The sequence below is a fragment of the Ciconia boyciana genome, chromosome 8, assembly GCF_034638445.1.
Source record: "Ciconia boyciana chromosome 8, ASM3463844v1, whole genome shotgun sequence".
Classification (NCBI taxonomy): domain Eukaryota; kingdom Metazoa; phylum Chordata; class Aves; order Ciconiiformes; family Ciconiidae; genus Ciconia; species Ciconia boyciana.
In genome coordinates, this window is record NC_132941.1 from 46,700,529 (window position 1) to 46,713,764 (window position 13,236).

Below are 13,236 nucleotides of genomic sequence, written 5' to 3' on the forward strand. Positions count from 1 at the left end.
TCAACCCTGCTTTGGCCAGAAAGTTGGACAAAGACGATATCCAGAGGCCCTTTCCAGCCTAATTTTTTTCTGTGATGCTATTCTTGAGTAATTTTGATAAATCAAGCACAGGAGTATTTTATGAATGGCAAACTAAATCACTTCTTCCATTCCCCCAACATGGTGCATAGTCCTCTTCTTTTTGTAGTACAGAAAGCATAAATCTTACTAAATAAATGGAAACAATTCTCAGAAGGCATTGGTTGATCTAGTTAAGTTAGATATTGAGTGGAGTATCTAACATGTTTAAGTTTGGTTGGTTTTTTAAACAGAGATTATGTCTTAGCTCTAACAGCAAATGTCTGTCTCTTCAGTCAAGAAATCAGAGTTTTAACTCCTATTGCTCAATTATTTTTCTTGCAACATCATCTGTTCTAATTCTTATTTTGAACCACTAAAACCATGACACCTTCCACTTGCCAGCTGCCTGGACTCCAGCAGTAAAATGGGAATCCCGGGAGTAGCAGCGGAGACCCAGAATTCACTGCTTATTCTGAAAATTGTGATCGTTTATTCCCAGCAGCACTTTGGCGCGTAGGGCTTTTCCTCACAGGAAAGCTGGCCCAATGCTTAGCTTGATTTAACCCCAGGGAATTTTAGACATGTTCGGGGGAAATTATACTTAATTTTTTTGTCTATGGCTTTTGAGGACACAGTTACCTAGACACCAACACTGGCTCAGCACATTCAGCAGAAAATTTGACATGAACAAATAGATGATTCCTACGTGGATCACAGTACAGAGTCTATGCTGATTTTTAAGTACACACACCGGCCTGACAACTGCATTTAACCTGATAGTTAACCAAGCAAGGTTTTTGTGAACAGATCTGAACCAGCGTACCGGGATTTATGCCATAATGCCGCTTTGTGTCACGAGGCCTGAATTTACAGCATCACCAAATCATAGTTTCAGTTAAAGGCCAATCACATCCCAGTAACAGGTCATTTTCCCACTTACAGGCAAAACTTACAGCTTTTGTTTTCCAGAACCAAGACAGGCTGTGATCTAGCTCTGAATTAGGGCAGTTAGTATCTGCATAAATCTATAGCTGCACACATCCTTGTGACAACAGAAAGTTAGCAGTCCCTCTTATTCTGTCAATAGCTTCTAGCAGTAAACCCAGTAGGATGAAAGAAAACATTTAATTAGCTGCTTTAAGGCACAATTGTCTCACTCACCAAAGGTCAATTCACACCTGCTAACTGCTCTCCTTGGAGGTGAGCTACACTCAACGCCAGAAGAGGAGAAATGGCCTAGGTGTGACATACTCTTGCACAAAGCCATTGAAATGCACCCTCTGGATGTGGCAATGTTCTCGAGTTAGCCCCGAGCACTCCACCTCAGTTACGGATAAGTAGCACCATCCTTTGGGGAGCAGTTTGGGATTAACCAGGAGGGATGCTGCTTCTGAACATGAATGCATGGGCCCATGGGTGCACATAAGAAAGAACCCGCATGTATACACGCGTTTGCATGTATATATTTGCATGTGTGATCTTAAAGGGACTGGAGACAATCTGGAGGATTCGGTAGCTGTGGGAAAGCCCTGGAACTTGTGAAAGGCACCCAGCTTCTCTTCTCTCTTTTCAGGAGACAAGCTCCAGTGCTACAAATCAAACACTATCCTCCATGGTCTTTCAAGTAAAGCACATAAATACTCAATTTCCTACACGGAGAACAGGAACCATAGTAACCAGCCCAGGCAGTCCGGAAACAACTCAGAGCATTCCTAACTGGATGCCTCATACTGAACATCATTCCAAGCCTGCAGAGCAGACAGAGTAGAGCAGAGGCTTTTCAGCTGCTTACAGCACTGCTGTGCTCCAGCTTCCTCAGGGCAGACACATTTATCTCCCCCCTCACACAGGAAACCATCCCAGACCCATTTCCCCAAGCCCATCCCTTCTGCCTTACCTGCCCCAGGACATCCCCAGCATATCCCTCTCCCTGCTTCAGTGCAAGAAGCACCTTCCCATCATCTATACCTCGTGACAGGAGCACGACGGAAATCCCTTAAAACAAACACTTCTACAAACAGGAGACCATGGAAGTTTGATCTCTTGTGGATTTCTCCTCTTTACGATTATCTCTCACCCACATCATACTCAGATCTCACTACCATCCCACTGCAGTGTTGTTGGGGCCAGGTTTAGGGCTCTCCCCACCTTACACAATAATGAGTGCCACTGCACGTACCTGGACCTCTTTAGTTCCAAACCCGGGCCAAACTCTTTATCATGGGGCTGAGCATAACCCTATAGCTTTACCATGGGGTTGGATTCTCTTCCTAGGCACTATCTTTCTGCCTCTGAAATCCTGCTTTCCATGTGTCTGTGGGTATAAAATGCAATGTGTGTTATTTACCAGAGCAGAATCACACTGATCCCATTCTGTGGAGAAGATGCAGAGAGCCATGAGCTGTCAGAGATCCAAGCCAGCAGACTTTGAGTTGCAGAGCTGAGCACTGTAGAGATGCACCCCTGTGAATGGCTAACAGGGCACTCTGCTTCTAGCCACCAGCTGAGCCAGCTCAGACAGCCCCACACGTGCTGTAGCTGTGCCCCCGGTGAGGCTTGGGAGCTGGAGGCAGGGGAGAGATGCTGCAAGGTTCTCAGTCCTTTAACATGGGGTTCATCCTCCATATACCTCTGAATTTCAGTCTCTGGGGTGTCGATGCTCTTGGTGGCATCCAGCATATAAAATGTGCCGTCATTCCTTTTTGTTTCCGCTCTTTGCAAGGAGAGCCCTTCAGGGCCAGATGTTCTCCTTGTTGGTCTTGGTACGGTGTTTATCACAATGGGGTTTGCTACCAGCCTTGCTTTCTCTTGCTGCTGTTGTGATGCAACATGGTATAACAATGCACAATGTGAGTCACCAATCCTTTTCCAGCCTTCCATGCTGAAGACTATCCGTATTCCCTCCAAAACCCTAGCTGTCACTTTTTGGTATGCCACCTAAACATATGATGTTCTGATTAAACCAAGACTCCAAAGTGTAGCATTTCTTATTTTGGAATTCTTACTTATTTCAGTTAATGAATAACAAGAAAATGTACCTTTATTCTAAAAAAAAAAAAAAAAAAAAAGCAAAGCAGCATACTAGTGCTTAATTGTTATTCTAATTACAAGTTCTGGTGTAGTGTAAATTTTTTCCCTTGGCATTATTATGAACCTCATTTCCTTACAAAGTCCAGGATAAACAATTCCAATATATTTTGTTTTAATTATCAGAGTTTAATGGGGCATAATGAGACTATGTTGAGTGGTGCAGAAAAAAATAATTTAATGTGTGCAAAACTACTGAGTGCTCCTAGCTTGACTGTGTATATTTCACCTATTGTAGGGCAGCACTATGTTAGCTAATATTCAGTGTGCCCATCATTTATTTATTAATCATACTTGCTTTTCAGTAGAAAATTTTCCTTTTTTTTTTCCCTGGCATCTGAAACAAGAAGTAACCCATTAAGATATCCTGGAAAAAATGGACAATTCTCTGAGTTGAGCAGTGAAGGATGCAGCTGATACACAGCTGATGGTGCTAGAAGCATTTGTCATGTCACAGACAGAAGACTGGAGTGTGTCGGACACAGAACCTGCCTCAGCCAGTCCGTTCCAAATGCAGTCCTTCTCCCAGTGTCATTTGGCAGTGAAAACTTCTGACTTCAGTTCTTAGGGCCCCTACCAAAAGAAGCACTGATAACATCAGCTGAAGTCACCATTCAGAAATGACCTTGTCTGGACTCTCACTGTAGATACATTTTCCCACTCCCCAGGTGCGGTTCTTACAGACTTAAAACACCACAGTTACTTCTGCAGTGAAAAGGGGAAAGTGCAAAACAGCAGCCTGGGTGAGGCAGAGGAAGATTTTGGCCATTTGTCTGGGAATTCTGAACGCGAGGCAGTGTGGTCAGCATGGCGATGATGGGCTGTTCTGCAGAAAGGACGAACACTTCTGTTCTGCCGTGCTGGGCACACACAGCAGGTTTGAAACATTCAGTTGTACTGGAGTCCCTGTGCCTGCGCTGTATAGCTCTCACACCACCAGTTCAACAAGTGGTCTGCTGGATGGAGATAGAGGAGCCCTATCACAGCCTGTTTCCCTGGCTTGGGGGAATCAAGCCATTTGTCCCTAACACAAATGATCTTAACGCATTGCCTGTTCTAGCCTGGACTGAGCACCAAGTCCTTTGCCTTAACTGCTTGCTCCCAGCTGCAAGACCTGCTCTTGGAGCTGTTCTGACATCGCAGTGTTGCAGCTTCGCTGGTACTTACAACAGCCTCTGCAGCCTTCCAGAATAACAACTAGGCAGGACAAACCCCTTCTCTCCACACTGACCCATGCATGCCATTCCTTTCTTTCTAAACCCTTGTCTTGCTCAGGCTCCTCTACTCCACCCATTCCAGGCTGTAGTTCCACTAAGCACATGCCTGGCCTACACATATGGGGCACAGCCTTCTCATCCATATCTGTGAATAACAGTATTTCTTTTGTCCTGGCTTTCTAACTTAGTGAAATTTTAATGAAGGCATCCCAAAGGATTACAACATACATGAAAATAAGGCCTTACACACCAAGAAAATTTAAACCATCTCAGGTATGTTAAGTTCAGGACCTCCATGAGGTAGGCTCTGTCACGAGCACCACATTTGACCAACCTGAAGGGCTTTAACTCTCAAGTGAGAGTTACAAGAAGCTTCAATGCAAGTTTCCCATCAGGAATAATTACTGGATCCTCCCTGAAGGAAAACACATCTATCCTCCTTATCCATCTCCACTCCTTGATGTGGAGTCAGAGCACTTCATACAGTGCCCACTGAAGCCATTGCAAACATTCTGTCTTCTGGAAAACTATTTGATTCATGACTCTAGGAAGGAGGTTCAAATACAACACAAAAAAACAGACCAATGTTACATTACATTTATTTGAAAATTAACATTTTATATTACAGATTAATTTAATATACTCCAGGTGTTTGGGTTTTAAATAAAATAAATTTATTACAGACATCAGTATTTACAGAAAGAAAAACATTTACAAAAATAATTTTTCTTTTTTTTTTTAATCTCATTACAGTAAAAAAATTCTCCATGAAGTTTCTACCCATGGGAGATGTCATGTTCTGTGAGAAGTCAGCCTCCTTCAAGAATTAATGGAGACAAGAAACCACGCCAAATAACTAGGCTTAAGTTACAACTCAATGAGTCAACTGAGGAATGGCAATGGGCTGGTTACCTGCATTAAATTGTAGCAAGACTGAAAGACCTCGGGGGGCCCCTTCCAAGTCTGTGTCCTATGCTTCAAGGAAGAATGGAAGGGAATGAGTACCTTCCATCAAACTTGCCTCAAATACAGGACCAGGCCAGCATCCAGCATGTTCTCACAGACCTCCAAAGCTTAGTGGCTTCATTCTTCCTGCTAAACTATGGGGATTCTGACCCAAGCTTAGGATCCTATTGTACAGCCACTGTATAAATACACAAAGGCAATCTCTGCTGCCACACAGCCTAACAGCCACAGCAGACCATGGTGGAAGAGAATGATTTTACAAAGAGGAGGACTGGCTGACCCTTCATCACACAGAGGTGTGGCCCTGAGTCAAAAGCCAAGTTTGCTGGTTCCTAGACAAGTACTGACCTACGTGTTCCCTCGGATTGGCTAGCAAGTCCCAGGGGGACTTACAAGGAGGTCTCTGCCTTTGGTAGAGCTGCATAAAGAACAGGGCTGCATAAAGAACATAAAGAAGTAGTGCATTTCCAGGTAATGCATGAGCTGCAGATGGTAGAGGCCTCTGAGATTAGCTCTGGGCAAACACTTATCCTGAAAGCTCTGTGTAGGAGTGTACATCCCCACTGGATCATGCAGTCAGAACTGAATAAGGTTGTGTTACTAAGAGACCTGCACGCCGTCCTGGATTGAGGCAGGATACCATGCCTGTTACATCATAGGAAATTCTGAGCCTCAATATACAGAACAAGGCCTTAATTTGAATGCTCAACTTCATGTGTTTCAACTCCTTCACACAGAAAGTTCCTGTTTTTAATGGTTTCCTCTGTTTACAGGCACTTAAAGAGCTCTCCATGCAGGTCACCATACTCTCCAGAAGCCCATGGCTCTTTGAAAGCCAGCCTAAAACACCTTTCCACACAGCCATGGTGAGGGGAGAAGGATTTGAAGCACAGCTGAGTTTCTGGCTCTCCTGCCCTGTAAACTAAATGCCATCTCCCTTGGTATCATCAGCAGCAAATGGGGAATTGAATCCAGGTGCACGCCAAATGCAGACAAAAAAAGGTCCAGCTAATGACAACCACACCTTGTTGCCACCATGTCTTTATAATTTTTAAGGACCACATTCTCTTTGTCATCAAAGTAGAGAAGATTGAGGGACTTCAATTCATCTGGCACACAGCAGGGCGTGCTGACATCTTGAGACAGTTTAAGTGTATGGACTATGGACTGAACTGTAGCATGGTTTGTTGCATTTAGACTTTCCCCCAAGGGGAAGAGACATGATCCTCTGCAATAAAATGCATTGTATCCACTTGGGTAAATAATCCATCCTGACCAGCCAATAGCACGGAAGTCAACGTAGAGTTCCCTTCGATGACATACTGTTACCTGGCTTTTGGCAGAAGGGACTGCAGCAGCTCGAGGTCTCCTGCTCATACCTGCATTGCTGCTTTCAATGATCTGAGTTTCACGAAGCATGCGTGAAGCATCATTTTCGGCAGGGTTCATCTCTGGTTCTGAAAGGAAGTTGCACGTTAATCTTTCTCAAAAGAAATTAATTTCCTAAGTACAGTACTCGGCATGAAAATCTGTTCCATAAATCTACATCAAAGTCTTCAGAGTAGATTTTAAAATGACACTTGAACTGTGAAAGTACCAAAGGTGTGTGTATTCAATTGCCATTTCATACGTATTTCAAAACCTGCCATATCTTGTGTTTCACTTTGTGACCTGAAAGGCCCCAGCTCAGCAGAAATATAAAGGAAAAGCTCAATGATATACTAAATACATTCTGTGAACTCCACAGGCCCTTTTCAGGGCTGAATCTGGTCAGAATGGTATTAATGCTCTTTATATGGCCATTCCTACAACACATATCACGCTGAGCAGCGCTAACAAAGGGTAGAGATCACAGCCTTTCTCTCTCTCCAGTATTCTTCTCCCAGGAACTCTACCCATACACTTACAAAACAGAGTGTGCTCCTGTAAAGTAATATTTTAAAAAATATTTTTCAGTTTTTGGATCTGAAAAAATTATGACCAGGTTTATGGAACTACGCTAGAGAATGAAGCTTACGACAATAGCTTTCTTAAAGTATCTTCTGAGAAGCCTTGATATATGTCCATGGAGACCTCAAGATCCATGTACAGAGGCTGAAAACCACTGATATACAGGCTGGTAGAAAAACAATCTGTACAGGTTCACTGACCACAAAGAACAGGCAGGTCTAGGGAGTTTCTTCATTGAGAAATGGGTATAAATTTCTCAGTCTTGGCACAGTATTCCATACAGAGCTTGATGCTCATTAAATTGGGATCTAGGATTTCACTATAAACATTTTCTTTGGAAAACAAAAATAAACAGGCCAGCCTCATTTTTGTTTTTAATCAATTTCACCACCTACTTCTTAATATTGATGCAAGTCCTACCTAGTTTCTTTCTAATATGCAAATGCAATAGTTTACCAGAAAACCCTGCAACCCCAAAATAGAATAATTTTTGCCCATCCTCCCAGCTTTTGCTCTTTGCATTTATCAGGGTCTAAAATCCAGCCTTAGTTGGTTTTACTGGAAGACCAGTGGGAGAGGTAAGACACTGTGTTTTGTAATTTAAGGGATGAGGGCGTTGTCTTTGATGAAAGCAGCCTTTAGTCACAATGCTAATTAGTCACTGAAGTTAAATAGGTGCTTAAAAACCAAGCCAAGGACAGAGAGGTTTAAATTGCTTATTTAACAACCTCTTCCACTCTTGAAAACTGCATTTAACTCTACTTACAGTTGCTTTACCAGCATTTTCACAAAGTTTTCCAGGTCACTGAGGTTTTTTAGCCTAAACCTAGTCTACAATTTTAATGCAAACTTCACCACCACAAAAATAATATAAATAGTAATTTAAAAAAATAGAACTCCCACCCCTTTACAAACAAAATAAACCAGATTCCCCCTAGGCTTTATGAATATTTCCTGCAAACACAGTTTTTCTGAGGGGAGAGGCAACTTAAGATGCTGGGTGACCTGCTACCAAGAACTATCAAATCAAACTCTGATCAGTGACAAAGCTGAACTTCAAACCTGTTCAACACTGCAAGTAAATACTGAGATTAGGTACACATGAGGCAGCAGAAGGTAACAGAAGATGAACAGGGAGTTCATATTCTAAAACAGCTGCTGCTGTCATGTGAACTTACTTGTGGAAGAGGGTACAAAGCTGGAAGACCTCCGTTTGTTACTGTTGGTGAAGAGGACAAGGAGGGCATTTCTACTCTCCTGCAAAGTATCCTGGCTCTTAGCAAACTTAATCAGGTTGTGCTCAATTCTGTTGTTGAATACATGTGTTGTAGTTATCAAAAAGCCATGGTTGGAGCTGCTGTTTCCAACCCACTTGGAAACCTGATAATGAAAGGGAAATGAAAAAATATTGTTTCAATATTCTTATTACAGCATTACGATTAAGCAATGTTTATATTAGGAAAAGGGAACAAGCAACAAGCTATGAGAGTGTAAGAACACGTATTACCACAGAAGTGAGGTAACTGTATAGCTGAGACTCAATTGAGTTTAATATTTAAACCAGTAATTCAACATTTAAAAATACAAAATACCATATGCATTCCCCAAAGCTACATTTACAGGAAGATAATTAATTTCAGATAATTTACTAGTGAAAAGATGAGCCTAGGAGTTAAAATTAACATCAAAATAAATCCTCTCTGACTTTAGCCAGGAATTTATTTTTCATAGCAATCTTAATAACATAATAATATGAACTCTCCAGACTTTCCATACCATTAAAATTCATTTGAATCTAACAAACATGGCATTTGAAGAAATTAGCTCACAATCAAGCAAATTTACTTTACCTAATTGTTATAATTACAGACTAATAGATAAGGCCAGGCCATTCTCAAGCAGGGCTATTATGACTTAAGATGCAACTCAACCGATCATCCAGGCATGTTCAGTCTGACTATAAAGCTTAGGCAACAAAAAACACTGTCAGAGAGTACAGATTTAAACCCAAGAAACTGTACATTTTAAACCACGTTTGTTTGTTTGCTATGGAAAGACATTCGCATACTGTTACAGTTTAAGGATATCTACAAAACAAATTTTGAAACTAACAAATAAAGAAGTCTACAGAGGAAGTTAAATGAAAAACAATCCAACCATGATAAATTCCAGAAACACAACGTTAAAGCACACTGCACATCTGCTCTGTAGTAATGCCACCAGAATAAAAAGGAGAAATGAAAACCTACTCTTAGCACACAATCAGTGCCACCTCCTTTGGCAGCCTAAGGACTAACGTGTTTTAATCACAGTGACATACTTGGCCTGATGTCCCTCCTATCGACTAGGTTTGGGTTACTCAATTCTCATCATGCTTGTACTGCTAGCAGCATATAAACACTTCTCCTTTAATTCAGGTAGCACCACGTGTACTTCTAAGCGTAGAGAGAAAGCTTCTCCCTCTGCTGCTGTCCTTCAGTTCGAATTGACCACAAAACCCAGTATAAGGGCAATGCTGGAGTTACGAGCTGACTGTCATCTGAAGAGATTTAGAATTAAAATGAAGTCAGAATTCTCTACTTACTGTCTGCGTGACGTTGAATACTTCCCAGCCTTCTGTGTACAGGGACAATAATCTTGATGCAATGAGACGTTTTTTTTGTGGCTTACTTCCACTCTCCAAGACCTCATACACTTCCACCTTGATGAGAGCAATACAACAAAACAAGAAATGAAACCAATTGTTCTTCCAGCAAAACAAGGAGGATGAAGATTATGCACATTTCTGACAATCATAGCTGGAAAACTGTACTAGCATTCTAAACCAGGCAAAAAGTAGTTTCTGGACAGTTTAACACAAAAACAAGTATCGCTACATACATCTACTTCTAGATGTGTTCAGAGGTAGGACACTGGACTGTGGACACTGGACTACAGAAAAATATTATGACCATCCCTTTTCTTTCTATTTTGAACATCTGATACCGCGGAAGTCTTCTGTTCCTCCACGTTTTTGTCTTCGGGTTTGCAAACAGTCCAATCCTCCCTTTCGCCAAAGGAACAGATATACTCACTGCCAGAGTCCTCACCTGCCCTATTTTCCTATGAATCCCTGATTGCTAGTATTGTTTTTTAGAGTGGCTCAAGCAGATAAATTTCGATTCGAACTTCAGAACATCTCAAAACCCAGAGAAGTACGGTATGGTTTGAGATAGGTCTGACACAGGTATCTTTAGGGATAGCTCACTGCCGTAGCGTGCAAAGGACAGCATGCTGCCAAAGCCAAAACCTTGCATCTACTTCTTTGTGCGCTGGAGGCAAAGACAAAGTGAGGACGACAATCAAATAAAAATAAAAATAAAGCAGGTTTATGTGGTAAACGGTTGCACTCCTCATTTTCAGTGTTATTAACAATGAAAGGACAAGTTACTTCACAGATTATTTTCCCACTTACTTTGCAAAAGTGTTTCACATCCGACCGTCTAGACACATGTGTCCTCTTCAGCTTGAAGACCCTGAACTCGGCCTTCAGCATCTGCTCGCCCTTCTCCATCGCGCTGATGTCGAAGTAGAAGTGGTACTGGTCCACGTGAACTGGAAAAGAGCCTCCTTTAGGAGCAACGCCGGGCCCCGCGACATGAGCTGCACCCCCGCGTCTCCCGTAGCGGCCGCCGGCTCTGCTCAGACCCGCAGGGCGGACGCGAAGCGGGAGCTGAAGGGCTCGGCAGCGGGCACGGGGCCGCTCCCCGCTCGGGCAATGCCGCCCCTGCTCTGCTGCGGGGAATTCACCTCTCGGCTCGGCCCCCCCCGCCGCCCCCGGCCCCGGCCCCGGCCCCCGGCCCACCTCGGTCCTCGAAGCTGCGCACCACGTCGCCCTGCAGCAGCCCCGGGGCGCGGGTGATGCCGTTGGCGTCGGCCACCTTGTTGAAGAGATCCACCATGAACTGGGGCGGCTTCTTGCGGGGCAGGACGTCGGGCGGCAGCTCCTCGATGTCGAAGACCTCCCTCAGCCGCTGCAATGCCGCCGCCAGCACCTCGTCCCGCGGGGCGGGGGCCAGGGGCAGGCCGCTCGCCGCCGGCAGGCTCAGCAGCGAGGCCAGGCCCAGCCACAGCCACAGCCACAGCCGGCGGGCCGCCATGGCCGGCGGCGCTGCCCGGGGAAGGCCGCCTCGGGTGCCCCCGCCGCTTCGCGGCTGTGGCCGCACGGGGGTGAGGGGCCCCGGCCCGCCGAGGCTGAGGGCGGCGAGGCGAGTGCGCGGAGCGCTGGGCAGGGCGCTCAGCCCCGGTGGCCGCTTCCCCCGGGGGTGGGCGGCCGCGCCGCGCCCGGGCCATTAAGGCCCCTTAAGGGCTGAATGGGGCATCGCCGCTCGCCAGTTAACATCAGAGAGCTGCCGGCCGGCGCTCAGGGGGAATGGCCGCTGGTTTCAGGGGACGCCGAGCGTCTGCAAAGAAAACCGCACTTGCGAAAATCTTATTCTTTAACTTTACTGTTTTAAAGCAGGCTTTGGTGTGGGCATTGCTGATCCCAGGTGCTGTTTCCCGTCATTGCCACAGCAATAAAACGTAGACTTGAAAATCAGCGTGAGCCTCTGTATCTTCCAGCTTCACAGGCTACAGAGTTCCCCCTGGTGCGGGCCCAGGCCCCAGGGCGGGCTCGGCCGTGCTGCAGGACGGAGCCTGCGGTTACACAAGTCCCTAACTCGGGCCCTACAGGTGCCCCGGGTGCGGGTTTAGCGATCGAGCCCGGCTTTCTGCTATTGCAGTGCAGCAAGAGCAGCCAAGCTTCGAAGTAACTGCGGAGGGGGTGAAGCATACGCATTCTGAAAAGCTATTTTAAGGCTTAAATAATTCCCAGACTGAACCAGCTTTCAATAATTTGCCTTTTTCCCCCCTTTGGTTGATGAAGGGAGTTCCACCTCCCCACCCACTCCACCCCCCAAAAAAAAAACCCCAAACCAAACCCAAACCCTAAGCATCTGGCATACTAGTCCTTTTTAAGGCAGCCTGGCAACTTACTGAGAAGCAATTATACATTCCTGATGTACATTCCTGATAGCTCACGCAGCACTCGCTGCCTGTTCTGCTGTGCCACAAGGCCCCGTGTTCCCTTTGCAGGCAGGAAAGCAAAGGGAGACAGGTCATGAGGCAGGTAGAAATGTCCTCTGGCTCCTCTGCTTAAGCACACTACATTAGACAGGAGTACTTGCACTGAGCAAGCATGTGGGCCCATAGGGGAATGAGGTGGTGACAAAGAGGCTACAGATCCACATGCTCCCTAATTAGCTATTTGAAGAAAAAAAAAGGTTTAATCTGGATTATTCAAACAGCTCTGATACAGGAAGCACTCACCTTTTGCTGCTCTAAAACTGAAGTTACTAGGGCACTTGGCCATGCAGCTCTTCAGTTCCAGACTCCCTCCTCCTGTCACTTGTTCCAGCCTTGCGCTATTGTAGCCAGATGTTTGAAAAAAAAATTTGGATAGTTATTATTGCTATGTTTTTTTTCACTAGGAGACAAGCTTGCTGATGCAGTTTGCCACATGAGGTGCAGAGGACTGATGGAGGAAAATGAGAAGCAGTGATGGGTTACTCAGACCAGTGTAAAGAGCACTGTTGCTGCACATAAAGCTACAGCCAACTTTGATCCTCAAAACTCTCCAGTTGTCTTCTAAGGGCTGTAGGTATATCTGCTCATGGCTAACAGCAGTGCTGGATAAAGTAATATCCATTCAACTACCTGCCTGAGGGCATGGAAAGAGACTAGTAAGATATGAGAAATCATCACTAAACTGTTTTTCAGTAATCCTAAAAGCTTTGCTTCCACTCCACTGCTTCTTCACATGCTTATCCTCACAAACCCTACCCTGCCCTTGGGCCTCTTCATTTACTCCTAGTATCCTCCCTAGGCTTATACTTCCATTTTTACTCTCATGGTGCTGCTTCCAGACATTAATGTC

At 44.8% G+C, this 13,236-nt stretch overlaps 1 protein-coding gene across 1 annotated transcript; it reads right to left on the reverse strand.

Annotated features, from left to right (window-relative positions):
- Window positions 1–5,015: 5,015 nt before the first annotated feature.
- On the reverse strand, window positions 5,016–11,533 carry LOC140656076 (bone morphogenetic protein 2-like). The gene is made up of 5 exons (XM_072871333.1): window positions 11,125–11,533; window positions 10,735–10,874; window positions 9,865–9,981; window positions 8,459–8,660; window positions 5,016–6,787 (listed from the first exon to the last, which is right to left on the reverse strand). The coding sequence occupies exons 1-5, from the start codon at window positions 11,417–11,419 to the stop codon at window positions 6,339–6,341; spliced, it is 1,203 nt and encodes a 400-aa protein (XP_072727434.1). The 5' UTR covers window positions 11,420–11,533; the 3' UTR covers window positions 5,016–6,338.
- Window positions 11,534–13,236: the final 1,703 nt, after the last annotated feature.

Coding starts and splice junctions, on each gene's coding strand:
- LOC140656076 (XM_072871333.1), bottom strand. CDS start 11,419: ATGGCGGCCCGCCGGCTGTGGCTGTGGCTGTGGCTGGGCCTGGCCTCG. Junction 8,661..9,864: donor TATTCAACGTCACGCAGACA/GTAAGTAGAGAA, acceptor TTTCATTATCAG/GTTTCCAAGTGGGTTGGAAA. Junction 6,788..8,458: donor CTTTGTACCCTCTTCCACAA/GTAAGTTCACAT, acceptor ACTTCCTTTCAG/AACCAGAGATGAACCCTGCC.